This window comes from Pan paniscus, chromosome 20 (assembly GCF_029289425.2).
Source record: "Pan paniscus chromosome 20, NHGRI_mPanPan1-v2.0_pri, whole genome shotgun sequence".
Taxonomy (NCBI): Eukaryota; Metazoa; Chordata; class Mammalia; order Primates; family Hominidae; genus Pan; species Pan paniscus.
In genome coordinates, this window is record NC_073269.2 from 16,812,485 (window position 1) to 16,840,296 (window position 27,812).

General features: G+C 43.2%; 1 protein-coding gene and 1 pseudogene across 6 annotated transcripts in view; both read left to right on the forward strand.

Annotated features, from left to right (window-relative positions):
• LOC100986646 (zinc finger protein 69) overlaps window positions 1-26,788 on the forward strand; it is a 39,728-nt gene extending 12,940 nt beyond the window's left edge. The window contains exons 2-5 of one of the 6 annotated variants that reach the window (XM_057300612.2): window positions 6,017-6,101; window positions 6,308-6,368; window positions 7,054-7,292; window positions 15,810-16,961. In XM_057300612.2, the coding sequence (XP_057156595.2) occupies window positions 6,017-6,101; window positions 6,308-6,368; window positions 7,054-7,292; window positions 15,810-15,811 (387 nt within the window). In that variant the 3' untranslated portion in view covers window positions 15,812-16,961. Of the gene's footprint in view, window positions 1-5,974; window positions 6,102-6,307; window positions 6,369-7,053; window positions 16,962-20,065 lie in introns of those variants that run through there. The other 5 variants (XM_055103637.2, XM_034945049.3, XM_034945050.4 and 2 more) reach the window with 5 other exon arrangements.
• On the forward strand, window positions 14,322-16,961 carry LOC103785273 (zinc finger protein 440-like; annotated as a pseudogene).
• Window positions 26,789-27,812: the final 1,024 nt, after the last annotated feature.

Below are 27,812 nucleotides of genomic sequence, written 5' to 3' on the forward strand. Positions count from 1 at the left end.
TGCGGTAGCTCACGTCTCTAATCCCAGCACTCTGGGAGGCCGAGGCGGGTGGATCACAAGGTCAGGAGATCGAGACCATCCTGGCTAACATGGTGAATCCCCGCCTCTACTAAAAATATAAAAAATTAGCCGGGCGTGGTGGTGGGTGCCTGTAGTCCCAGCTACTCGGGAGGCCGAGGCAGGAGAATGGCATGAACCTGGGAGACGGAGGTTGCAGTGAGCCAAGATGGCGCCACTGCACTCCAGCCTGGGTGAGAGAGTGAGACTCCATCTCAAAAAAAAAAAAAAAAGAAAAGAAAAAAGAAAAAAATTAGTTTCAATAGAGTGTGCTCTTTTAAAAATTATATTTAGCAGACTGTTGCTGATAATTAAAATTCACTGATAGTTATTTCTGTATAGAGTGTGCATTCTAGAATCTTACTAAAAATATTACATATGCACAAAATACATAAAAGAATTGCACAATTAATCCAAATAATGATGGAGCCAGTATTGGGAATAAGATAACTGCCTTACTTTTTTTTATACTTTCACAACCTGGGTCTGCATCCTCATCAGTATGTTTTATTTTTGCATGTTTTTCATGCAAATGATAACCAATATGTGATATTTCATATTGGATTTTATTTTAACTCAGTTATGAACCTTATATGGAATGATACTTAATTCACTTTCTTATTTAATGGGTTTTATTATTTAGAACAGTGGTTGTTTCCCCAAAACATTGAGCAGATAATCCACAGAGTTCCCGCAGTTTTCTTCCAGGCTCATAGTTCCTCCTGGCTTTTTTTTTTTTTTTTTTTTTTGAGACAGAATCTCGCTCTGTTGCCCAGGCTGGAGGGCAGTGGCATGATCTCGGCTCACAGCAACCTCCGCCTCCCGGGTTCTAGCAATTCTTCTGCCTCAGCCTCCGGAGTAGCTGGGAATACAGGCACACACTACCACACCCAACTAATTTTTGTATTTTTAGTAGAGAGAGGGTTTCACCATATTGACCAGGCTGGTCTCGAACTCCTGACCTCATAATTCACCCACCTCAGCCTTCCAAAGTGCTGGGATTACAGGCGTGAGCCACCACGCCCAGCATAGTTCCCACTGTTTTAAACATCTTGACTGGCCAGGTGCTGAGCCTCATACCTGTAATCCTACCATTTAGGGAGGCCAAAGCAGGAGGACAGCTTGGACTCAGGAGTTGGAGGCCAGCCTAGGCAACATAGCAAGACCCTGTTTCAAAAAAAAAAATTGTTTTAAACCAAAAAAACCATACTGACTTTGTGTAGTGTATCCTACAACTTATGCAAGAACATATTACATGTGAACATGATGAAAATTGAAGAAGCCAATGTTATTATTACCTAAAGTCCATCTTTTACATTAGGCTTCACTCTTTGTGTTCTGTGGTTTAAGACAACTACATGTGTCATGTATGCACCATCACAGTCTTATACAGAAGCGTTTCACTGCCCTCAAAATCCCCTGTGCTCCTCCTAATTCTATGTCTCCCCTCCCTCTTTTGCCACCCCTATTTATCCCTGGCAACAAATGATGATGTTCCTGCCTCAGTTTTGCATTTTCCAGAATATCACATATTTGGAATGATGCTGTAAGTGGCCATTTCAGACTTGCTTCTTTCATGTAAAAATATGCATTGAAGGTCTCTCGATACCTTTGTTGCTTGACAACTCACTTATTTTTTATTTTTCTTTCTTTATCTAAAGATTTTTGTTTTGTGAGAGACAGGGTCTCAAACTCCCCAGCTCAGGTGATCCTCCCGCCTCAGCTTCCCAAATGCCTGGATTCCACTTGTGAGCCACCATGTCCGGCCACTCACTTTCTTTCATTACTGAGTAACATTCCATTGTACAGATGTTACCATAGTTTGTTTCTTTATTCATCTACTGAAAGACTCATCTTGAGCCTGGTGTCACGCCTCATCCCTGAGTTCCCAGCACATGGGAGACTGAGATGAGATTGCTTAAGGCCAGAAGTTAGAGAACAGCCTGGTAGATACAGTGTGAGACCTTATCTATTTTTTTTTTTTAAAGACTCACCTTGTTTGATTCTAGTTTTTGGCAGTTATGAGTAAGGCTGCTAAAAACATTTGTGGGAGGACTTTTGTGTGGACATCAGTTTTCAGTTCATTTGAATCAATATGTAGGAATGAGACTACTGAATCAGTAAGACCATGCCTATTTTCTTCAGAGCTCCACAGACTGTCTTCCAAATTGGCTGTAGAATTTTCCATTCACATCCCTAGTGAAGGAGAGTTCACTGTCTCCAGCATTTGGAAGTGTCAATGTTTTGGATTTTAGCTACTCCACCAGGTATTTGCTGGTGCTTTATTTTTGTTTTCCTTTTTTTTTTCCTTTGGAGACGGAGTTTCATTCTTGTTGCCCAGACTGGAGTACAATGGTGTGATTGAGCTCACTGCAGCCTCTGCCTCCCGGGTTTAAGCGATTCTCCTGACTCAGACTCCCAATTAACTGGGATTACAGGTGTACGCCGCCACGCATGGCTGCTGTTCGTATTATTAGTAGAGACAGGGTTTCACCATGTTGTCCAGGCTGGTCTCAAACTTTTGACCTCAGGTGATCCACCCGCCTCAGCTTCCCAAAGGGCTGGATTACAGGCATGAGCCACTGCGCCCGGGCTGTTTTCATTTGCTCTTTAATAACATGTAATGTAGAGCATCCTGTCATATGTTTGTTTGCCATAATTACATTCTTTAGGGGGAGGTATACTTGGAAAGATTGGGCTTTTTTTTTTTTTTGAGACTGAGTCTGGCTCTGTCACCCAGGCTAGAGGGCAGTGGCGTGATCTCGGCTCACTGCAACCTCTGTCTCCTGGGTTCCAGCGATTCTCCTGCCTCAGCCTCCTGAGTAGCTGGGATTACAGGCTCACGCCACCAGGCCCAGCTAATTTTTGTATTTTTACTAGAGACGGGGTTTCACCATGTTAGTCAGGCTGGTCTCAAACTCCTGACTTCGGTGATCCACCCGTCTCTGCCTCCCAAAGTGCTGGGATTAAGGCATGAGCCACCGTAACCGGCCTTTTGCTTATTTTTTGATTGGTTGGTTTTTTTCTTATAGAATTTTAGGAGTTCTTTATACCTTTTGGGTACCAATCCTTGATCAGATAGTGTCTTGCAAATATTTTGTCCCTGTCTGCTGCCTGTCTTTTTCTTCTTTTAACAAAGTCTTTTCCAAAACATTTTTGTTTTAAATGAAGTCCAATTTATCGATTTTCTCATTCACAGATCATGCTTTTTGTGTTGTGTGTGAAACCTTATTGCCAAATCCAAGGTCGTCTTGGTTTTCTCAGTGTTACGTTCTAGAAATTGTGAGTTTTGCATTTTCCATTTAAGTAAATGATTCATTAGGAAGTAGTTTTGTAAAAGGTGCAGTTCTGTGTCTAATTCATTTCTTTGCACTTGCTAATTCAGTTGTTTCAATACCATTTGTTTTGTGCCACCATGCCTAATTTTTTACTTTATTATGGAGACAGGGTCTCCTTATGTTGCCCAGGCTGGTCTTGAACTGAGGGGCTCAAATGATCTGTCTGCCTTGGCCTCTGTGTTTGCATTTTTAATACATGTCTTTATAGTAGATGTTTCTATGTTCCTAGTGCCTCTCTTGTCATCTTATGGAATCTTCTCTTTTATATTTAATTTATTGAGCATTTTTAATCATCAGGAGATATTAACTTATTTATGCTGGAGGTTGCACTTTTTTGAATTGCCAACGTGTGAAAAATCAGACTTTGGCCATGACCTTAAGCAGTAGGATATAAACAATTCCCACATGCTTAGCGTTCCAAAAATGGAACACTAGGCATAAATTGGTTAAGGCTTGTCAGATGCCTTTTCTGCCTCTATTAGGACATTCTTATGGTGTTTTGTTTGTTTTAAGAGTCTCACTCTGTTGCCCTGGCTGGAGTGCAGTGGCGCGATCTCGGCTCACTGCAACCTCCGCCTCCCAGGTTCAAATGATTCTCCCATGTCAGCCTTTCAAGTAACTGTGACTATAGGCACGTGCCACTATGCCTGGCTAATTTTTGTGTTTTTTTAGAGATGGAGTTCCACCATGTTGGCCAGAGTGGTCTCAAACTGCCGACCTCAAGTGATCCGCCCACCTTAACCTCCCAAAGTGCTGGGATTACAGGCGTGAGCCACCATGCCTGGCTGCTACCATGATTTGTTATCATTACTTATCTTAAAACAAAATGTAAAACTTATCAGCTTAAGAAATTTTACATGTACAGTTGAGATAGTTTGATAGATCTACATAAGTTCTCTAAGATGAATTCTATTGTATTTTGCTTTTTTCAATTATCCTGAGGTTTCATGAATGTTGTAGTGTAGGCCAAGATATTATTTTCTTTCTTTTTTTTTTTTTTGAATCGGAGTTTCACTCTTGTTGCCCAGGCTGGAGTGCAATGGTGCAATCTTGGCTCACCACAACCTCCTGCCTCCCGGGTTCAAGCAATTCTCCTGCCTCAGCCTCCTGAGTAACTAGGTTTACAGGCATGTGCCGCCATGCCCGGGTAATTCTGTATTTTTAGTAGAGATGGCGTTTCTCCATGCTGGTCAGGCTGATCTCAAACTCTGTCCCTCAGGTGATCTGCCCGCCTCAGTCTTCCAAAGTGCTGGGATTACAGGCGTCAGCCACCATGCCCGGCTAAGATGTCATTTTCTAAGAGTAAATAATATCCCATTTTATATATATGCTTACCACATTTTGTTTTTCCATTTAGCCATCAGTGGATATGTGGGTGGCTGCATTGCTCATTACTGCCACCTCAGGAAGGTGGTATAGTGGTTAAATCTGTGCTTATGACACCTGGGTATCTCTTAAGAGTTTCTTGTTTGCTCTCTTGAGTACATACAGTGCCAGGTATTTTTTAGGAATGTCCCCTTTGCCCTATCAGCATCTATCTAGCTACATTCTGACAGGATAACTGCAAAATGAATGATTCCTGGGCATCATAATGGAAGTTTCTTTCTACCTAGGTTGTTCCCCTCCTCTCTGCTTATATCTAGCATGCCTGATTTGGGTGGTCCCTGGGGGTGTGGGATTTCCCAGGGGCTCCCCCTCCTGCTCTTTGCTAGCTATCTGCTTCCTCTGACAATATCATCAAAGATTACACTTTGGGAACAGGCATTTTCAAGGATACACAGCCTCAGGACTGCTAATGTTAACTTTTTTCTGCATATTAATTCATAGGACTCTATCATGACAGGTGCTACAGTCCAAAGACCCACAGTCCAAAGAGACATTAGGGACAGCCCAGGCAACTCGCTTTTCTCCCTGGGTTCGGTAAATACATTTCCTATCCTGCTGTGGCTTTAGCCCTTGTTCAGTTCTAGCATCACAATTGCTTTATGAACTAGCCAGGTGTGGTGGCACATGCCTGTGGTCTCAACTACTCAGGAGGCTGAGGCATGAGAATTGCATGAACCCAGGAGTAAGAGGTTGTAGTGAGCCACGATGGTGCCACTACACTCCAGCCTGGGTAACAGAACGAGATGCTGTCTTGAAAAAAAAACAACTGCTGGCCAGGCCTGGTGGCTCACGCCTGTAATCCCAGCACTTTGGGAGGCTGAGGCAGGCGGATCACCTGAGGTCAGCAGCCTGACCAACATGGAGAAACCCCGTTTCTACTAAAAATACAACATTAATCAGGCATGGTGGCACATGCCTGTAATCTTAGCTACTCAGGCTGAGGAAGAAGAAGTGGTAGAACCCCGGCAGTGAGCCGAGATCACGCCATTGCACTCCAGCCTGGGCAATAAGAGTGAAAATCTGTCTCAAAAAAAAAAAAATTGCTTTATGGAAGAAAGTAAGTATACACAGGGAGAAAGGGATCTGATGACCCTTGGAGTCCACAGCATCCTGAGAACTTCTTGGGAATAGAGTCTAGGCCCCCAGTGCTGTCACTCTCACCCATCCTCCTCTACACATGTGAGATGTTTCAGGACCCAGTGGCCTTTGATGATGTTGCTGTGAACTTCACCCAGGAGGAGTGGGCTTTGCTGGATATTTCCCAGAGGAAACTCTACAGGGAAGTGATGCTGGAAACTTTCAGGAACCTGACCTCTATAGGTAAGGATGACAATATTCCTTCCCTCAGTCCATTAGTGAACCAGTGTTTCTAGCTCATTAATGCTGTTGAGTGATTTAGAACATAGACAGGAAATACTTTGATGAATAAATGAGATATGGCTGCAGTAAATGATGGGCATAGAATCTAATAATTTTTTCACAATTTTATACTGCCTCAGGACTATTTTTCTGTGTCTATATTTTAGGAAAAAGTTGGAAAGACCAGAACATTGAATATGAGTACCAAAACCCCAGGAGAAACTTCAGGTAATTTGTACTTACAAGACAAAGCAGTGTCTCTCTAGACAATCTTAGAATATGACAATATATTAAAAATAAGTAAAACAAAGAACTAAGTCGAGGATCAAATTCATTTATTTTTAGAATATTTGATCAAAAAACATATGTAAATGTGACCTAGGCTGTGGGCTCACTCCTGTAATCCCAATCCTTTGAGAAGTGGAGATAGGAGGATAGCTTGAGGCCAGCAGTTCAAGAACAGCCTGGGCAACATAACGAGACCACATATCAACAACAGCAAAAAATTAGCTGGGCATTGTAGTCTGTAGTCCCAGCTACTCAGGAGGCTGAGGCAGGAGGATCACTTGAGCCAGTAAAGGCTGCAGTAAGCTATGATGATATCACTGCACTCCAGTGTGGGCAACAGGACAAGACCCCTAAATAAAAGAAAAATGACACAGAGTATTTAGTATTTGTAAAATAGTTTACATGGGAAGAGTATTAAGAAGCCCCATATAAACAGTTTTTTAAATAATAGTTATGACTGGGTCACCTTGTAGAATGTGTTGTCCAGTCACCTTCAAACAATTCAGACAGGGCAGAAAGCCTACACTTTGATGGACAGTGTTAAAAATGCAAGTTCAGTACTTGTTGATTAATATAAAATTACTTATAAACAAACCCTTTGTAATGTGCTTCTCATTTTTGACAGGAGTCTCATAGAAAAGAAAGTCAATGAAATTAAAGAAGACAGTCATTGTGGAGAAACTTTTACCCCGGTTCCAGATGACAGGCTGAACTTCCAGGAGAAGAAAGCTTCTCCTGAAATAAAATCATGTGACAGCTTTGTGTGTGGAGAAGTTGGCCTAGGTAACTCATCTTTTAATATGAACATCAGAGGTGACATTGGACACAAGGCCTATGAGTATCAGGAATATGGACCGAAGCCATGTAAGTGTCAACAACCTAAAAAAGCCTTCAGATATCGCCCCTCCTTTAGAACACCACAAAGGGATCACACTGGAGAGAAACCCTATGCTTGTAAAGAATGTGGAAAAACTTTTATTTCCCATTCAAGCATTCAAAGACACATGGTAATGCACAGTGGGGATGGACCTTATAAATGTAAATTTTGTGGGAAAGCCTTCCATTGTCTCAGTTTATATCTTATCCATGAAAGAACTCACACTGGAGAGAAACCATACGAATGTAAACAATGTGGTAAATCCTTTAGTTATTCTGCTACCCTTCGAATACACGAAAGAACTCACACTGGAGAAAAGCCTTATGAATGTCAGGAATGTGGGAAAGCATTTCATAGTCCCAGATGCTATCGTAGACATGAAAGGATTCACACGGGAGAGAAGGCTTATCAATGTAAGGAATGTGGAAAAGCATTCACATGTCCCCAGTATGTTCGTATACATGAAAGGACCCACTCTAGGAAAAAACCCTATGAATGTACGCAGTGTGGGAAAGCATTATCCTCTCTTACAAGTTTTCAAACACACATAAGAATGCACTCTGGAGAAAGACCTTATGAATGTAAGATATGTGGGAAAGGCTTTTGTTCTGCCAATTCATTTCAAAGACATGAAAAAACTCACAGTGGAGAGAAACCCTATAAATGCAAGCAATGTGGTAAAGCCTTCATTCATTCCAGTTCCCTTCGTTATCATGAAAGGATTCACACTGGAGAGAAACCCTATGAGTGTAAGCAATGTGGGAAGGCCTTCAGATCTTCCTCACACCTTCAATTGCATGGTAGGACTCACACTGGAGAGAAGCCCTATGAATGTCAGGAATGTGGGAAAGCCTTCAGATCTATGAAGAACCTTCAAAGTCATGAAAGGACACAAACACACATAAGAATACACTCTGGAGAAAGACCTTATAAATGTAAGCTATGTGGGAAAGGCTTTTATTGTCCCAAATCATTGCAAAGACATGAAAAAACTCACACTGGAGAGAAACTCTATGAATGCAAGCAATGTGGTGAAGCCTTCAGTAGTTCCAGTTCCTTTCGATACCATGAAAGGACTCACACTGGAGAGAAACCCTATAAATGCAAGCAATGTGGGAAAGCCTTCAGAGCTGCCTCAGTCCTTCGAATGCATGGTAGGACTCACCCTGAAGATAAACCCTATGAGTGTAAGCAATGAGGGAAGGCCTTCAGATCTGCCTCACACCTTTGAATGCATGGTAGGACACACAATCAAGAGAAACCATGAATGTAAAGAATGTGGGAAACCCTGCAGGTCTGCCCAGAACCTTCAAATTCAGTAAAGGACACAAGCACACATAAGAATGCACTCTGGATAGCTGAACAAAAGGCAGCAGAAACTTCTGCAGACTTAAATGTCCCTGTCTGACAGCTTTGAAGAGAGTAGCAGTCCTCCCAGCATGGAGTTTGAGATCTAAGAATGGACAGTCTGCCTCCTCAAGTGGGTCCCTGATCTCCAAGTAGCCTAACTGGGAGGCACTTCCCAGTAGGGGCCAACTGACACCTCATACGGCCGTGTGCCCCTCTGTGACGAAGCTTCCAGAGGAAGGATCAGGCAGCAACATTTGCCGTTCTGCAATATTTGCTGTTCTGCAGCCCCTGCTGGTGATACCCAGGCAAACAGGGTCTGGAGTGGACCTCAAGCAAAATCCAACAGACCTCAGCTGAGGGTCCTGACTGTTAGAAGGAAAACTAACAAACAGAAAGGACAACCACACCAAAACCCATCTGTACATCACCATCATCAAAGACCAAAAGTAGATAAAACCACAAAGATGGGGAGAAACCAGAGCAGAAAAGCTGAAAATTCTAAACATCAGAGCGCCTCTTCTCCTCCAAAGGAACGCAGCTCCTTGCCAGCAATGGAACAAAGCTGGACTTTGACTTTGACGAGCTGAGAGAAGAAGGCTTCAGATGATCGGTAATAACAAACTTCTCCAAGCTAAAGGAGGACGTTCGAACCCATCACAAAGAAGCTAAAAACCTTGAAAAAAGATTAGACAAAATGGCTAACTAGAATAAACAGTGTAGAGAAGACCTTAAATGACCCGATGGAGCTGAAAACCATGGCACGAGAACTATGTGATGCATGCACAAGCTTCAGTAGCTGATTCAATCAAGTGGAAGAAAGGGTATCAGTAATTGAAGATCAAATGGATGAAATGAAGTGAGAAGAGAAGTTTAGAGAAAAAAGAGTAAAAAGAAATGAAAAAGCCTCCAAGAAATATGGGACTATGTGAAAAGACCAAATCTATGTCTGATTGGTGTACCTGAAAGTGACAGGGATGGAACCAAGTTGGGAAACACTCTTCAGGATATTATTCAGGAGAACTTCCCCAACCTACCAAGGCAGACCAACATTCAAATTCAGGAAATATAGAGAATGCCACAAAGATACTCCTCGAGAGGAGCAATTCCAAGACACATAATTGTCAGATTCACCAAAGTTGAAATGAAGGAAAAAATGTTAAGGGCAGCCAGAGAGAAAGGTCGGGTTACCCACAAAGGGAAGCCCGTCAGACTAACAGCAGATCTCTTGGCAGAAACTCTACAAGCCAGAAGAGAGTGGGGGCCAATATTCAACATTCTTAAAGAAAAGAATTTTCAACCCAGAATTTCATATCCAGCCATACTAAGCTTCATAAGTGAAGGAGAAATAAAATCCTTTACAGATTCAAATGCTGAGAGATTTTGTCACCACCAGGCCTGCCGTAAAAGAGCTCCTGAAGGAAGCACTAAACGTGGAAAGGAACAACCGGTACCAGCCACTGCAAAAACATGCCAAATTGTAAAGACCATCGAGGCTAGGAAGAAACTGTATCAACTAACGAGCAAAATAACCAGTTAACATCATAATGACTGGATCAAATTCACACATAACAATATTAACCTTCAATGTAAATGGGCTAAATGCTCCAATTAAAAGACACAGACTGGCAAATTGGATAAAGAATCAAGACCCATCAGTGTGCTGTATTCAGGAGACCCATCTCACGTGCAGAGACATACATAGGCTCAAAATAAAGGGATGGAGGAAGATCTACCAAGCAAATGGAAAACAAACAAAAAAAGCAGAGTTGCAATCCTAGTCTCTGACAAAACAGACTTTAAACCAACAAAGATCAAAAGAGACAAGGCCATTACATAAAGGTAAAGGGATCAATTCAACAAGAAGAGCTAACTATCCTAAATATTTATGCACCCAATACAGGAGCACTGAGATTCATAAAGCAAGTCCTTAGAGACCTACAAAGAGACTTAGACTCCCACACAATAATAATGGGAGACTTTAACATCCCACTGTCAACATTAGACAGATCAATGAGACAGAAAGTTAACAAGGATATACAGGAATTGAACTCAGCTCTGCACCAAGAGGACCTAATAGACATCTACAGAACTCTCCACCCCAAATCAACAGAATATACATTCTTCTCAGCACCACATCACACTTATTCCAAAATTGACCCCATAGTTGGAAGTAAAGCACTCCTTAGCAAATGTAAAAGAACAGAAATTATAACGAACTGTCTCTCAGACACAGAGCAATCAAACTAGAAGTCAGGATTAAGAAACTCACTCTAAACCGCTCAAATACATGGAAACTGAACAACCTGCTCCTGAATGACTACTGGGTACATAACAAATGAAGGCAGAAATAAAGATGTTCTTTGAAACCAATGAGAACAAAGACACAACATACCAGAATCTCTGGGACACATTTAAAGCAGTTTGTAGAGGGAAATTTATAGCACTAAATGCCCACAAGAGAAAGCAGGAAAGATGTAAAATTGACACCCTAACATCACAATTAAAAGAACTAGAGAAGCAAGAGCAAACACATTCAAAAGCTAGCAGAAGGCAAGAAATAACTAAGATCAGAGCAGAACTGAAGGAGACAGAGACACAAAAAACCCTTCAAAAAATCAGTGAATCCAGGAGCTGTTTTTTTGAAAAGATCAACAAAATTGATAGACCGCCAGCAAGACTAATAAAGAAGAAAAGAAAGAAGAATCAAATAGATGCAATAAAAAATGATAAAGGGGATATCACCACCGATCCCACAGAAATACAAACTACCATCAGAGAGTACTATAAATACCTCTATGGAAATAAACTAGAAAATCTAAAAGAAATGGATAAATTCCTGGACACATACACCCTCCCAAGACTAAACCAGGAAGAAGTCGAATCCCTGAATAGACCAATAACAGGCTCTGAAATTGAGGCAATAATTAATAGACTACCAACCAAAAAAAGTCAAGGACCAGATGGATTCACAGCTGAATTCTACCAGAGGTACAAAGAGGAGCTAGTACCATTCCTTCTTAAACTATTCCAATCAATAGAAAAAGAGGGAATCCTCCCTAACTCATTTTATGAGGCCAGCAACATCCTGATACCAAAGCCTGGCAGAGACACAACAAAAAGAATTTTAGACCAATATACCTGATGAACATCAATGCAAAAATCCTCAATAAAATACTGGCAAACCAAATCCAGCAGCACATCAAAAAGCTTATCCACCACAATCAAGTTGGCTTCATCCCTGGGATGCAAGGCTGATTCAACATATGCAAAGCAATAAACGTAATCCATCATATAAACAGAACCAAAGACAAAAACCACAGGATTATCTGAATAGATGCAGAAAAGGCCTTCGACAAAATTCCACAGCCCTTTATGCTAAAAACTCTCAATAAACTGGGTATTGATGGGATGTATCTCAAAATAATAAGAGCTATTTATGACAAACCTACAGTCAATATCATATACTGAATGGGCAAAAACTGGAAGCATTCCCTTTGAAAACTGGCACAAGACAGGGATGCCCTCTCTCACCACTCCTATTCAACATAGTGTTGGAAGTTCTGGCCAGGGCAATCAGGAAGGACAAAGAACTAAAGGGTATTCAAGTAGGAAAAGAGGAAGTCAAATTGTCCCTGTTTGCAGATGACATGATTGTATATTTAGAAAACCCTATCATCTCAGCCCAAAATCTCCTTAAGCTGATAAGCAACTTCAGCAAAGTCTCAGGATACAAAATCAATGTGCAAAAATCACAAGCATTCCTATACACCAATAACAGACAAACAGAGAGCCAAATCATGAGTGAACTCCCATTCACAATTGCTTCAAAGAGAATAAAATACCTAGGAATCCAACTTACAAGGGATGTGAAGGACCTCTTCAAAGAGAACTACAAACCACTGCTCAACGAAATCAAAGAGGACACAAACAAATGGAAGAACATTCCATGCTCGTGGATAGGAAGAATCAATATCATGAAAATGGCCATACTGCCCAAGGTAATTTGTAGATTCCATGCCATCCCCATCAAGCTACCGATGACTTTCTTCACAGAATTGGAAAAAGCTACTTTAAAGTTCATATGGAACCAAAGAAGAGCCCACATTGCCAAGACAATCCTAAGCCAAAAGAACAAAGCTCAAGGCATTAGGCTACCTGACTTCAAACTATACTACAAGGCGACAGTAACCAAAACAGCATGGTACTGGTACCAAACAGAGATATAGACCAATGGAACAGAACAGAGCCCTCAGAAATAATACCACACATCTACAACCATCTGATCTTTGACAAACCTGATAAAAACAAGAAATGGAGAAAGGATTCCCTATTTAATAAATGGTGCTGGGAAAACTGGCTAGCTGTATGTAGAAAGCTGAAACTGGATCCCTTCCTTACACCTTATACAAAAATTAAGTTCCAGGTGGATTAAAGGCTTAAATGTTAGACCTAAAACCATAAAAACCCTAGAAGAAAACCTAGGCAGTAACATTCAGGACATAGGCATGGGCAAGGACTTCATGATTAAAACACCAAAAGCAATGGCAACAAATGCCAAAATTGACAAACGGGATCTAATTAAACTAAGGAGCTTCTGCACAGCAAAAGAAACTACCATCAGAGTGAACAGGCAACCTACAGAATGGGAGAAAATTTTTACAATCTACCCATCTGACAAAGGGCTAATATCCAGAATCTACAAAGAACTTAAACAAATTTACAAGAAAAAATCAAACAACCCCATCAAAAAGTGGGCAAAGGATATGAACAGACATTTCTCAAAAGAAGACATTTATGCAGCCAACAGACACATGAAAAAATGCTCATCATCACTGGCTATCAGAGAAATGCAAATCAAAACCACAATGAAATACCATCTCACACCAGTTAGAATGGCAATCATTAAAAAGTCAGGAAACAAGAGGTGCTGGAGAGGATGTGGAGAAATAGGAACACTTTTACACTGTTGGTGGGACTGTAAACTAGTTCAACCATTGTGGAAGACAGTGTGGTGATTCCTCAAGAATCTAGACCTAGAAATACCATTTGACCCAGCCATCCCATTACTGGGTATATACCCAAAGGATTATAAATCATGCTGCTATAAAGACACATGCACACATATGTTTATTGTGGCACTATTCACAATAGCAAAGACTTGGAACCAACCCAAATGTCCATCAATGATAGGCTAGATTAAGAAAACGTGGCACATATACACCATGGAATACTATGCAGCCATAAAAAATGATGAGTTCATGTCCTTTGTAGGGACGTGGATGAAGCTGGAAACCATCATTCTGAGCAAACTATAACAAGGACAGAAAACCAACACTGCATATTCTCACTCATAGGAGAGAACTGAACAACGAGAACACTTGGACACAGGGAGGGAAACATCACACACCAGGGCCTGTCATGGGGTAGGGGGAGGGGAGAGAGATAGCACTGGGAGATATACCTAATATGAATGACAAGTTAATGGGTGCAGCACACCAACATGGCACGTGTATACATATGTAACAAACCTGCACATTGTGCACATGTACCCTAGAACTTAAAGTATAATAATAATAATAATAATAAAAGAATGCACTCTGTAGAAAGACCTTATAAATGTAAGATATGTGGGAAAGGCTTTTATTCTGCCAAGTCATTTCAAATACATGAAAAATCTTACACTGGAGAGAAACCCTATGAGTGTAAGCAATGGGGTAAAGCCTTTGTTTCTTTCACTTCCTTTCCATATCATGAAAGGACTCACACTGGAGAGAAACCCTATGAGTGTAAGCAATGTGGAAAAGCCTTCAGATCTACCTCACACCTTTGAAAACATGGTAGGACTCACACTGGAGAGAAACCCTATGAATGTAAGCAATGTGAGAAAGCCTTCAGATCTGTCAAAAATCTTCGAATTCATGAAAGGACACACACTGGAGAGAAACCCTGTGAATGTAAGAAATGTGGGAAAGCGTTCCATAATTTCTCTTCTTTGCAAATACATGAAAGGATGCACAGAGGAGAGAAGCTCTGTGAATGTAAGCATTGTGGGAAAGCATTCATACTTGCCAAGATCCTTTGAATACATTCAAGAACACACAATGGAGAGAAACCCTATGAATGTAAAGAATGCAGAAAAGCATTCAGCTTGCCTACTTCCTTTCATAGACATGAAAAGACATTGGAAGGAAACCCTATGAAGGCAAGCAATGTGGCAAAGCTTTCACTTCTTCCAGTTCTTTTCAATATCATGAAAGAATTCACACTGGGGAGAAACCCTATCAGTGTAAGCAATGTGCGAAAGCCTTTATTCCACTTCTTTTCAATATCATGAAAGGACTCAATGGGAGAGAAACCCTATGAGTGTATGCCATGTGGGAAAGCCTTCATTTTTCTAGTTGCTTTCGATGTCATGAAAGGACTCACACTGGAGAGAAGCCCTATGAATGTAAGCAATGCGGGAAAGCCTTCAGATCAGCCTCACACCTTCAAATGTATGGAAGGACTCACACTGGAGAGAAACCCTATGAATGTAAGCAGTATGGGAAAGCATTCAGACCTGACAAGATTCTTTGAATACAGATAATGAATGTAAACAATTAACTGTTTGTAATAACTGTATACTGACAAATATTATCTTTAAATAATTAAGAAGCTATAATAGTAAGGCCGGGTGCGGTGGCTCATGCCCGTAATCCCACCACTTTGGGAGGCCAAGGCAGATCACGAGGTCAGGAGATCGAGACCATCCTGGCTAACATGGTGAAACCCCGTCTCTACTAAAAATACAAAAAATTAGCCAGGCGTGGTGGTGGGTGCCTGTAGTCCCAGCTACTCGGCAGGCTGAGGCAGGAGAATGGCGTGAATCCAGGAGGCAGAGCTTGCAGTGAGCCAAGATTGCGCCACTGCACTCCAGTCTGGGCGACAGAGTGAGACTCCGTTTCAAAAAAAAAGCTATAATAAAATATCCCATTGGTGTCATGTATTAGATCAACCTTATACTGTTAAATTGTTATTATTTGGACATTGTGAGTCAGTATAACCATGTGGATAAAATGCCAGGCATCTTTTTTTTTTGGAAATTTTACTTTTCATGCTTATGTACTTAAAATTTTATCTCAACCCTAATTTTTCTTATCTTTTTTTTTTTCCAGAAAAAAATCTCACTCTGTCACCCAGACTGGAGTGCAGTGGCATGATCTCAGGTCGCTGCAACCTCTGCCTCCAGGGTTCAAGCAATTCTCCTGCTTCAGCCTCCTGAGTAGCTGGGACTACAGGCATGCACCACCACGCCAGGCTAATTTTTTGTATTTTTTAGTAGAGACAGGGTTTCACCATATTGGCCAGGCTGGTCTTGAACTCCAGACCTCATGATTCGCCTGCCTCGGCCTCCCAAAATGCTGGGATTACAGATGAGCCATCATGCCCAGCCGCAACCCTAATTTTTCATTCAGTCATAATACCAACAGTTATCTCATGTACCTCTGAGTGCCTTCTTCCCAAAAGCCAGCAGTACCATACCTGCTGTCAGCAAGTGTGTAATATACCATAGTGATAAATATGACCAAAAGCCATAAATGACTGTGAGATGTATGAGAATTACAAGTCACATTAGTAAGAAGAGAAAAATTTTGGTCATGTTTATGATTTGAAATATGTTTTCCTCTATCACATTTAGAAATATAGTTACAAAATGCCCTTAGTTTTATCCTGATTCATCACGGTCACTGAGGAGCATCGTCTCATATGCCTGGTATGTGACATGTGTCTCTTCAACAGTAAAAGACTTGGCATTGGCTGGGCATGGTGGCTCACGCCTGTAATCCCAGCACTTTGGGAGGCCGAGGTCAGGAGTTAGAGACCATTCTGACCAATATGATCAAACCCCGTCTCTACTAAAAATACAAAAATTAGCGGAGTGTGGTGGCATGCTCCTGTAATCCTAGCTATTCAGGAGGCTGACGCAGGAGACTTGCTTGAATATAGGAGGCAGAGGTTGCAGTGAGCCGAGGTCACACCATTCACTCCAGCCTGGGCAACAAGAGCGAAACTCCGTTTCAAAAAAAAAAAAAAAAAATGACTTGGCCTTGTGGTGAGGGGAGGTCATCTGTAGACTCCTGGACCTGTTTTTGCCTTACTTATTCTCTAAAGACTGAAATATTTCCTAAAATGTATGGGCACTGTTTACCAGAAAGTACCTTAGTTAAAACATAAAATCATTTATGCCTTATAAAGCTATATATTTTTCAAATTGCTTTACTGAGTCATAGGAGGCTAATAAATTTGTGTAAATTGTCTAAATACAAGCCTGTCTTTCTCTGATAATGTGCTGCTGAGGCTAACTTGTCAACAGCCTGCTTATCTCAGCAGTGTAAAGTTAACAGCAACATGGAAAAGTTTCTTTTATATATTATGCAACGGCTTAGAACAATTCAGTCACTTCCTTTAAGGTACCAATGAAGCTGCTCTTCAGAAACGCTTATTTAAAACTCCCTAAGATCAAAATCCAGGCACCACAAGATGCAGCATCAGCCACTGACCAAACCCTGTCTATGTGTGGAGGTGACACATCCAGTCCCAGATAATGTATCCACATCAGTGAAGGGTGGAGTCGTTGATTGTCAGATCACACAAAGTGACTCAGAGCAGGGAAGACAGGGCAGTGAAACCTGGCCAGGCACAGTGGCTCATACCTGTAATCCCACCACTTTGCTAGTCCAAAGCGGGTGGATCACTTGAGGTCAGGAATTCAACACAAGCCTGACCAACATGGTGAAACCCTGTCTCTACTAAAAATACAAAAAATAGCTGGGCATCGTGGTGTGTGCCTGTAATCCCAGCTAATCAGGATGCTGAGGCAGGAGAATGGCTTGAGCCTGGAGACAGAGGTTACAGTGAACTGAGATCACACCATTGCACCCTGCAGCCTAGTCAACACAGCGAGACTCTGTCTCCAGAAGAAAAAAAGAAAGAGTTGGATGCACCTGAATCCAACCCCTGCCTCATCCTTCTCCCTTGAAGGCCAAATACACCCTGATACTTTTCACCAAAGAGTAGAAACAACACCATTCACTTGACCCCAAATGTGACTTTCCACAGGATGCAAGCACAGTGTTGGAATGGCCAATGACAATGACAATGAAAGTGCAGGCTGAGGGTGATGAACAGGACACACTGGAGAGCCTGACATTGGCCTAGACTATGGGGGTGTCTTGATGCTTCACAAAGAGCCGAAGGAGCACCCCAAAGAGGACACTGGAGCACAGGCCCAAAGGGTGTTCATATGCCAGGAAGGCCACTAATTTTGGAAGTCAGTGACATTGGTGCCTGCTTGAGTCCTGATCCTACAAAGAGTGACCATTGAAAGCTCACACCAGGTGGGGTGGCTCACGCCTGTAATCCCAGCACTTTGGGAGGCCGAGGTGGGTGGATCATCTGAGGTTGGGAGTTTGAGACCAACCAGGCCAGCATGGCAAAACTCCATCTCACTAAAAATACAAAAAGTAGCCGGGTGTAGTGGCTCACGCCTGTAATCCCAGCCAGTCGGGAGGCTGAGGCACGAGAGTAGCTTAAACTCACAAGGCGGAGGTTGCAGTGTGCTGAGATCACGCCGTTGCACTTCAGCCTGGGTGACAGAGCGAGACTCTGTCTCCAAAAAAGAAAAAAAAGCTCACTTGGTTCTTCCCCTGATGCCCCCACTGCAGGTGTACCAGCTACTCACATTGACCATGGGAGGAGCCCTTTATACTGAGAGAACCTCAGAGCCCTGGAAAGCTAGGGATCCACAGGCAGATGCAGTACTCAGTGATGCCCTCTGCAAGTGATAGTTTTTGTCTTGGGGCTTTTTCCAGACATTCTAGTGAAACAAATGTGGGTTTAGGTAAGAAATAACTTCTAATTCTAGACCTTGAAGCCAGCTTGTCATTAAAACAGTTCATAACAAAAAAGTCTAGGTACTGAACTTGTAAGTAAAAATAAAGATATTAAATAAATATTTAATAAGATATTAAATAAACACATAAAATGTGCTTGTATATAGGCTTAGAAGGGGTCAGTCAAAAATTCAGGGGCCGCTGGGCAGATTGGCTCATGCCTGTAATCCCAGCACTTTGGGAGGCTGAGGCAGGCAGATCACTTGAGGTCAGGAGTTCAAGACCACCCTGGCCAGCATGGTGAAACACCATCTCTATGAAAAATATAAAAATTAGCTGGGTGTGGTGGCACACACCTGTAACACCAGCTACTCTGGTGACTGAGGCATGAGAATCACTTGAACCAGGGAGGCGGAGGTTGCAGTGAGCCAAGATCATGCTACTGCACTCCAGCCTGGGCTACAGAACAAGACTGTCTCAAAAAAAGAAAAAAGTTCAGGGACCTGGAGGAAGGAGAGAAACTGAAGCATGCTTTGGTAGATAGATATTTCATTTTGACTAAAGATCACTGAAGAGAAAACTGTTCACCTAATGGTTTGTGAGGTAAATACTGGAATATCTAGTGGGTGTCTGGTTTGTTATAGGTAACAAATGTGGCACCATCTAAGTCATCATGGGAAGCTTGTTTCACTGTAGTAAGGTGCTCTTGCACAACACAAAGGATGGGGGATTTCATGAATCACAGCCATTTTCAGGATTGCCCACCCACCCCCATCTCCTTTCCACACCCCTTACTCTTTTTCTATCCATGTCTTTGATTTGACTCGTCCTGAGTTGTATCCTTCATAGTAAGTGGGCAAATGTAAGTGAACTGTGGGTAGTTCTACCAAATTATGGAACTTGAGGAGGCTGTTGTACAGGACCCAGATCTAGATGCAGTTGCTGAGAAGTACAGGTGGCCCCTGGGGCTTTGACTTGCATCTGCCAAGTGGGGCTGTGTTGGGTGAGCCAGGAACTCATGGAGTCTCTGCTAACTCTGGGTGGCTTCTGAATTGCATGGTTGCATAACTGCTTAGTGCTGGAGAATTGATTGGTGTTCAGCAAGCACCACACATTTGATGTCAGGCAAAAAGACACCATAGGTCAGAACCTTCCACTGACTCACAGTAAGCGAGTGGTCTTTGGTGGGCATTGAGACCCTGGTGGAAGGACTGTGTCCACACTGTGGGGAGGGGCCAGCAGGGTGTGTGTGGAAGTCCCAGAAGTAATTTTCTGGCTGCTCACATTTCCCTCACACACTACCTAGGAGTGGGCCAGCCTGGCCTGTGTCTGCACAGTCCCAGTGGTTCCTAAGCTTGAGAATGTATAACTAGTGCAGTGTGGGATTCCTTGTGAGCTGTGGGTGAGGCAGGCTGCCTACCTGAGCTGCCTCCCTTTTGTTTTTTTACAGAATCTTGCTGCCATGAAATTGCTCTTTCCCCACGCATCTGAGAATTTATTTATTTATTTGTTTGTTTGTTTGTTTGTCTATTTTTCAGATAGAATGTCACTCTGTGGCCAAGTCTGGATCAGTGGCGCAATCTCGGCTCACTGCAACTTGCCTCCCAGATTCTCCTGGCTCAGCCACCTGGGTAGCCGGGACTACTGGCACAAGCCACCACACCCTGCTTTTTTTTTTTTTTTTTTGTATTTTTAGTTACGACAAGTTTTCACCATGTTGACCAGGGTGGTCTCAAAGTACTGACCTCAAGTGATCCACCTGCCTTAGCCTCCCAAAGTTCTGGGATTACAGGCATGAACCACTGCACCTGGCTGCATCTAATAATTTTATTCTGTGATTTGGGTGTTAGGATTTTAATTAGCTGGTTGGAACCTTAGTGAACAGTTTGATAATGTTTGAAGAAGGAAATCGAGTTCTTGAAATAAGCTGTTTTATGCCAAGTCAAAATAATAAAAATATGAATACTCAGAGACATACCACCCCAAAAAATAAATAGGCTTTGGGCAGTTCTGGTTTGTCTCCTTGGTCTCTTATTTTTGATACACAAAGGTGATCAAAGTTTTGATTCTTTTTATTGTTCTTTGTAGCTTTGTCATCTCTTTGTCACAAAGCAGAATTTTGCTGCTTTTGAATTTTTAGTAACAGAATATTACCATAATATACCATTAGTATTGTGCTGAGAGGGTGTCTTTCTGGTTTTCTTGCCTGAGCCTGTTGCACACATGCTGCTCTGTGAAGTTGTGGGTCACGTAATTGACTCGCCCATTCCACTACTTAATGGCACTTGAGTTGGTTCAAGTCTATCTTTTGATTTTTTTTTTTTGAGACAGTCTTGCTCTGTCACCCAGGCTGGAGTGCAGTGGCAGGATCTCGGCTCACTGCAACCTTTGTCTCCTGGGCTCAAGCAGCTGTCCTACCTCAGCCTCCTGAATAGCTGGGATTATAGGCACCTGCAACCACACTCAGCTAATTTTTGCATTTTTAGTAGAGACATTTTCACCATGTTGTCCAGGCTGGTCTCGAACTCCTGACCTCAGGTGATCCACCCGCCTCGGCCTCCCAAAGTGCTGAGATTACAGGCATGAGCCACCATGCCCAGCCTATCTCTTGATCTTATTGACAATGCTTTTCTTGTTTTTATTCCTAACTGGAAATACAACACAAAGTTTTACACATTGGGAAATAATTGCTGGGTTGTAGATTATGGATAAATTCAAATTTACTAGGAAATGTCAGTACAGTATGAATGTAACTTATGAATTAACCATCTCACCTTTCATGCACGTGTCTTTATTCTTGTGATTTGCCCACATTTTGAATTATCTAACTCACTTTTCGTCGCCCATTTACTCTTAAACAGAATCTCTGTGTGATTATTTATTGCTTTTTATTTGTTGCCATTGGTTGAGCATTTTTCTTATATAATCTTTTATCTTCTGTGTAGCAGTATCCAGTCATCCTCTTACATTTGACTAATTTGTAGTTATCTCTCTTTTTCTCCTCGTTTTCTTTTATTTTAATTTGAGACATCCTTGCTCTGTAGCCCAGCTGGAGTGCAGTGTTCTGGTCACTCACTGCAGCATCAAGCTCCTGGGCTTGAGCAATCCTCCCACCTCGGCTTTCTGCCCAGCTAATTTTCAAAAATTTTTTGTGGAGACAAGGGTGTCACGGTTTTGCCCAGGCTGGTCTCGAACTCCCGGGCTCAATCAATCCTCTTGCCTCGGCCTCCCAAAGTGCTAGGATTGCAGACATGATCCACCATGCTCAGCAGTTAGGGTTTTTTTTTTTAAACCAAGATATCTGTACATGTTTCTGACAAATATTTTATTTAAAATCTTTAACAACTGCATACTAACCAAGGTTATTCTGTTTTTCATTTTCTGTTTTCCATTTTCATTATGATTACTTGTTTTTCTTTTTTTTTTTTTTTTGAGACGGAGTCTCGCTGTGTCGCCCAGGCTGGAGTGCGGTGGTGTGATCTCCGCTCACTGCAACCTCCGCCTCCCGGGTTCACGCCATTCTCCTGCCTCAGCCTCCTGAGTAGCTGGGACTACAGGCGCCCGCCACCACACCCGGCTAATTTTTTGTATTTTTAGTAGAGACGGGATTTCATCGTGTTAGCCAGGATGGTCTCAATCTCCTGACCTCGTGATCCGCCTACCTTGGCCTCCCAAAGTGCTGGGATTACAGGCGTGAGCCACCACGCCTGGCCCCTTGTTTTTCTTTTTTATTCTCATTTTTTCCTAGATAATTACAATACTTTTCCATGTAGTGGCTCTGGCATGCATTTTCATCCTTCATGCAATCATACAGCTACCTCGATGTCCCTTCTCTCTGCCATTCTGAAATTGGACCTCACTGCTTTGTGACTCTTGCTCCCCATCTGCTATGTGATAAAGTCCTGTCTGATTGCATCATCTCCAAAGCCTCTTTTTGGGCTTCTGTTTACCCCTTGGCGTGTCTTGTATTTACTCTCCTCAAAATATATACCTGGAGGCCAGGTGTGGTGGCTCACGCCTGTAATCCCAGTATTTGGGAGGCCGAGGCATGAGGATCCGTTGAGCCCAGGAGTTTAAAACCAGCCTGGGCCACACAGGGAGACCCTGTCTCAAAAACAAAACTTATACTTGCAAGCCCTAAACCCCAACATGGTCATATTTGGACATGAACCCTTTAGGAGATCACATACATTTATAAAGGAGGGCTCTCACAACGGGATGAGTAAGAAGAGAGAGAGAACTCTGTCTCTCCAGCATGTGAGGACACAGCAAGAAGTCATCTAGCTGCAAGCCAGGAAGACACTCTTCACTAGGAACAAAATTGCTGGCAGCAAGATGTTGGACTCCCGAAGCTCCAGAACTGTGAGAAAAAAATTCTGCTGTTTAAGAAATTGAGTCCATGGTATTTTGTTATACCAGCCTCAGCTAAGTCACCCCAAGAGTCCTCACATAAATCATATACTATCGTATATGATATCGTGCTGCATTTGGATCTACCTGGAATGTCTCCAAATCTTCTACTTTTCCTCTTGGACCCATTGTGAGAATAGGTGTGCTTCATAGGCAACTACTGGTGATAGTAGTGATAGCCCATAATGACTTGGGACAAAAAAAGAACTTTTACTTTTTTTTTTTTTTTTTTCTTCCTGAGATGGAGTTTGTGCTCTGTTGTCCAGGCTGGAGTGCAATGGCGTGATCTCGGCTCACTGCAACTTCTGCCTCCTGGGTTCAAGCGATTCTACTGCCTCTGCCTCCAGAATAGCCAGGATTACAGGTGTGCACTACCATGTCCGGATAATTTTTGTATTGGTAGTTAGAGACAAGGTTTCACCATGTTGGCCAGGCTGGTCTTGAACTCTTGATATCAGGTGATCCACTCACTTTGGCCTCCCAAAGTTCTTGGATTACAGGCGTGAGCCACTATGCTCGCCCTGTTTTATGTATATGAATATGTTTGTGTGTATTTCTCTTTTTAATAAAATAGAGACTAGTTCTCACTATGTTGCCCAAGGTGGTCATAGGCCAAACTTTTGGGCTCAAGCAATCTACCTGCCTCGACCACTCAACGTGCTGGGATTAAGGCATGGGAAACTGTGCCAGGCCAAATGAAAGAGACTTAGTGGGAGGCTGGGTGCGGTGGTTCACACCTGTAATCCCAGCACTTTGGGAGGCTGAGGGGGTGGATCACCTGAGCTCAGGAGTTCAAGACCAGCCTGGACAACGTGGTGAAACCGCATCTCTACCAAAAATACAAAAAATTAGCCGGGCATGGTAGTCCCATCCTCACAGTCACAGAAAGGTTCTTTCTTAAGGATTCCACCTGCTGGAAAGCATTATATACTACCAGAACTTGTTAAATTCAAGAGTGTCTGGTCTCATCTCCATGTCGTAATTACAACCAAAATCCTAAAGGGACTGATTTACCACACTGTGGGTGCCATAAGGCCCAATTTTTACCCTCAGCAGCAGCTGTAACATCCCAAGTTACAGCTCTACCCTCTAAAGATGTGCCTGAGGCTTGTGCCTGCCATACTAACATGTTAATATGTCCAAAGCTTCCTGCAGAGCTGTGTCCCAGTCCCAAAGTGCCCCTTTCTAATAAGTCTATATATTGGTCTCAAACATTGTACTCAGTGTCAGATAAATGCTCTCCAATAATCCAAAGACTAACAAATGTCTGGATTTCTTTTCTCCTTTTTTTTTTCTTTAAGAAACATAGTATGGCTCTGTTTCCCAGGCTAGAGTGCAGTGGTGGGATCATAGCTCACTGCAGAAACTCCTAGGCCCAAGGGATTCTCCTGCCTCAGCCTCCCAAGTAGCTGGGAATAAAGGCACATGCCACTATGCCCGGCTGTTTTTAAATTTTTTGTGCAGATGGAGTCTCACTATATTGCCCAGGCTGTTCTTGAACTCCCAGGCTCAAGTGATCCCCCTACCTCAGCCTCTCAAAGTGCTGAGATTACAGTCATGAACCAATGCTCCCAGCCCTGAAATGGAAATTTTCTTTTGTTTGTTTGTTTGTTTCTTTGTTTGTTTTTTGAGACAGAGTCTCACTCTGTCATCCAGGCTGGAGTGCAGTGGCATGATCTCAGCTCACTGCAACCTTCCAACTCCCGGGTTCAAGCGATTCTCTGCCTCAGCCTCCTGAGTAGCTGGGATTACAGGCACCTGCCACTACGCCCGGCTAATTTTTGTATTTTTAGTAGAGACGGGGTTTCACCATCTTGGCCAGGCTAGTCTTGAACTCCTGACTTCAGGTGATCCACCTGCCTCGACCTCCCAAAGTGCTGGGATTACAGGCATGAGCCACTGCGCCCGGCCCTGAAATGGAAATATTTCAAAGGGAAAACATCTAACGTTCAAGTTATTATCTATAGAGCAGTTAACAGGAACTATCATTTAGGGTCCATCGTGAGGCAGAAATTTAAAAATAATAAGTACTGAATTTATTTACTCCAAGAAAAGTAAAAGCTAAGGCCCAGAGTGTGGCAAGGCAAGGGTGAAAAAGAAAAGAAAAGAAAAGCACAAGTTTTCCTCTGCCTAGCAGCTCACTTCCAGGACCTTATCAAGAAGATAACGATGTCCAAATAGCCAAGGCCAAAGGAATGGGCTCCAGACACCCCTCCCTTCCAGAGCAATGTTGAAGGAAAAAAAAAAAAGAGAGACAGATTCTTTTACTGTTACTCTTTTGCAAGTCTTCTTAAGCATCATTACGTTTTACAAATGTCTGTATTTAGCCAGTTCTTGTTTTTCTTTCAATGCAGCTACAAGGACACTGGCTATGCCAGGTCATAAATTATGTTATGCTATAGATTACATGACCTGTCACTGTATGATTAACTGCTTTTGTTTGGCATCTGTAAGGCAGCTTATAAAAACCCCGCTTTGTGTTCGTTCAATGCTCAGCTTTTTGGATATGAATCATCTGAGCCGGTGCGTACCTAAAATATAAACAAATCCTCCTGTACTCCATATTGGTCTCTCCTTCCTCAGTTTACCACAACAATGGGATTCTAGGACACTAGGTATGAAGCAAATATGAGGAAGTTCAGGGAACAAGCTGACTTAATGATTAATGCTGAAGGTTCTGCAGCTTGGTTTAAGTTTTCTCCTCCCTTCCTCTCTGATGAATTTGATAAAGTTTAAAGGGATGATTTCACCAGGGGCCTTTTCCATTGACTGCAAGGAGGTCATCCCTCCTGGTAAATCCTCAGTAGGCCAAGCCTCTTATGTGGCCAGAATGATCCAGTCCATAAGGAAATATCACCTGCTGTGTTTTACAATTAGACCATCCAAGGGGGTCGGGGTTTCCCCGGGGAGTTTGGTGGGCTTTTTATGGGTTTTTTTGTTTTTGATTTTTTTTTTTTTTGAGACAGTGGCTTGCTGAAGTTCAGTAACCTGATCACAGCTCATAGCAGCCTCAAACTTTGGGGCTCAAGTGATCCTCCTGCCTCAGCCTCCTGAGTAGCTGTGACTATAGGTACACACCACCTCTCCTGGCTAATTAAAAAATAAATTTATGGAGATGGGAGTGTCTCACTTCACTGCTCAGGGTGGTCTTCAACTTCGGGCTTCAAGTGATCCTGCCACTTTGGCCTCCCAAAATGTTGGGATTGCAGGCATGAGCCATGGCACCTGGCCTCCCAGGCTGTTTTTGAAAGGTCTTTGCAATCTCTAAGAGTTCTGCAACAGTTTATTCCCTGACAGCGAGAGTCTCATCCTTTGACCCCATTTTGCAGCAGTAGCTGAACGTTCACTTTTCTTTCCATAAGGAAGCGAGCTTGCCAGTGACCCTCAACTCCCTCATCGATGACTTCTTTGTCATCAGAGCCTTCCTCTTCATAAATTCCCACGGAATCCAAGTTTTCACGTCCCGATTGGGCTTAGTTATGCTAGCTACTGGCTCACACAAGCTGCAACAGCACCCCGTCCCATGGAAGCCACCCGACTCTCTCCTCCCTGAGTTTCCTGTCCTGGGAGCCCCCATCTCTGCTCTCCCGGGCTCCGGGCCCTAGAGCCGCGCTGCTGCAGAGCCCAGTTCCCAGGGCAGCTCCCTCCACCTATCCACATCCATCTCCAGCTCTCCACCCTCTCTCCCACCAGCCAGGCCTGGAGGTGCTGCAGTGTCATTGACTGCGAGTCCCTCAGCTGCCACCTCCACCGCGATCTGGAAGTCTTTCAAATGCCCATAAGTTATCTTAGATTTTTCCTCCCCCACTTTATACATAAGCATAAGAGGAGAGCAGGGACTCTGCTGGTGTCTTATTTACACAATGGGATTGAAGGTGTTTGTCTCGCGAAACTAATCGATGGGGTGAGAAGTAGCTGAATAACCTGCAGGGGGCAGCAGAGCCCAAGGCCAGTGATTCCACGTTGAGGACAGTCTCTGGAGCCTGCAAAGGGAGGGAAAGAGAGTTTCCCTGGGGGCTTCGCGGGCAGCCCACCCCCTTCTACAAGTGGCCTCCAGCTGCTCAGAGCAGCTCCAGAAAGGGTGTGGATTCCGAGAAGCTGCAGAGCCCTCGAAAGCAGAAGACCCACGTGCAGACGCATTTGTGGCATCTCTGTCCTTTCTGGTGTTGTACCTCTGGAGCTGTCTTCTGGGCAGGGTTTGGGGTTTGACATGCATGGGGTCGTTGGGGTCAGAGTTATTTGTATAGATAAAGAAAATGTGTGGCCGGGCGCGGTGGCTCACGTCTGTAATCCCAGCACTTTGGGGGGCCGAGGCGGGCGTATCAAGAGGTCAGAAGACCGAGACCATCCTGGCTAACACGGTGAAACCCCGTCTCCACTGAAAATACAAAATATTAGCCGGGCGTGGTGGCGGGCGCCTTTAATCCCAGCTACTCCGGAGGCTGAGGTAAGAGAATGGCGTGAACTCGGGAGGCGGGGCTTGCAGTGAGTCGAGATCGCACCACTGCACTCCAGCCTGGGCTACAGAGCAAGACTCCGTCTCAAAAAAAAAAAAAAAAAAGAAAAGAAAAGAAAAGAAAATGTGTGAAGATCAGGCTAGAGCTAGAGACAGAATTGTTTGGTGGCGTCACCTGGATAAAGGGTTCATGAAGTTGACAGTTTACTTAGGTCAGAAACAAAACCTGGTGAGAGTTTCCTGCTGGTGAAAATGAAGATCTGAAAGGAGGAAGCATTTTCACAAGGGGATGGGGGTGTGTGAGCAAGGCTTGGCCACGCCTCATCCCCAATTCCGGCCCGCTCGAGGACATATGCCTCTCCTCCTGGTGCTGTCGTGCCTGGCCTGGTCTCGGTTCCCCTGCTGCTCTGAGGCCAGCA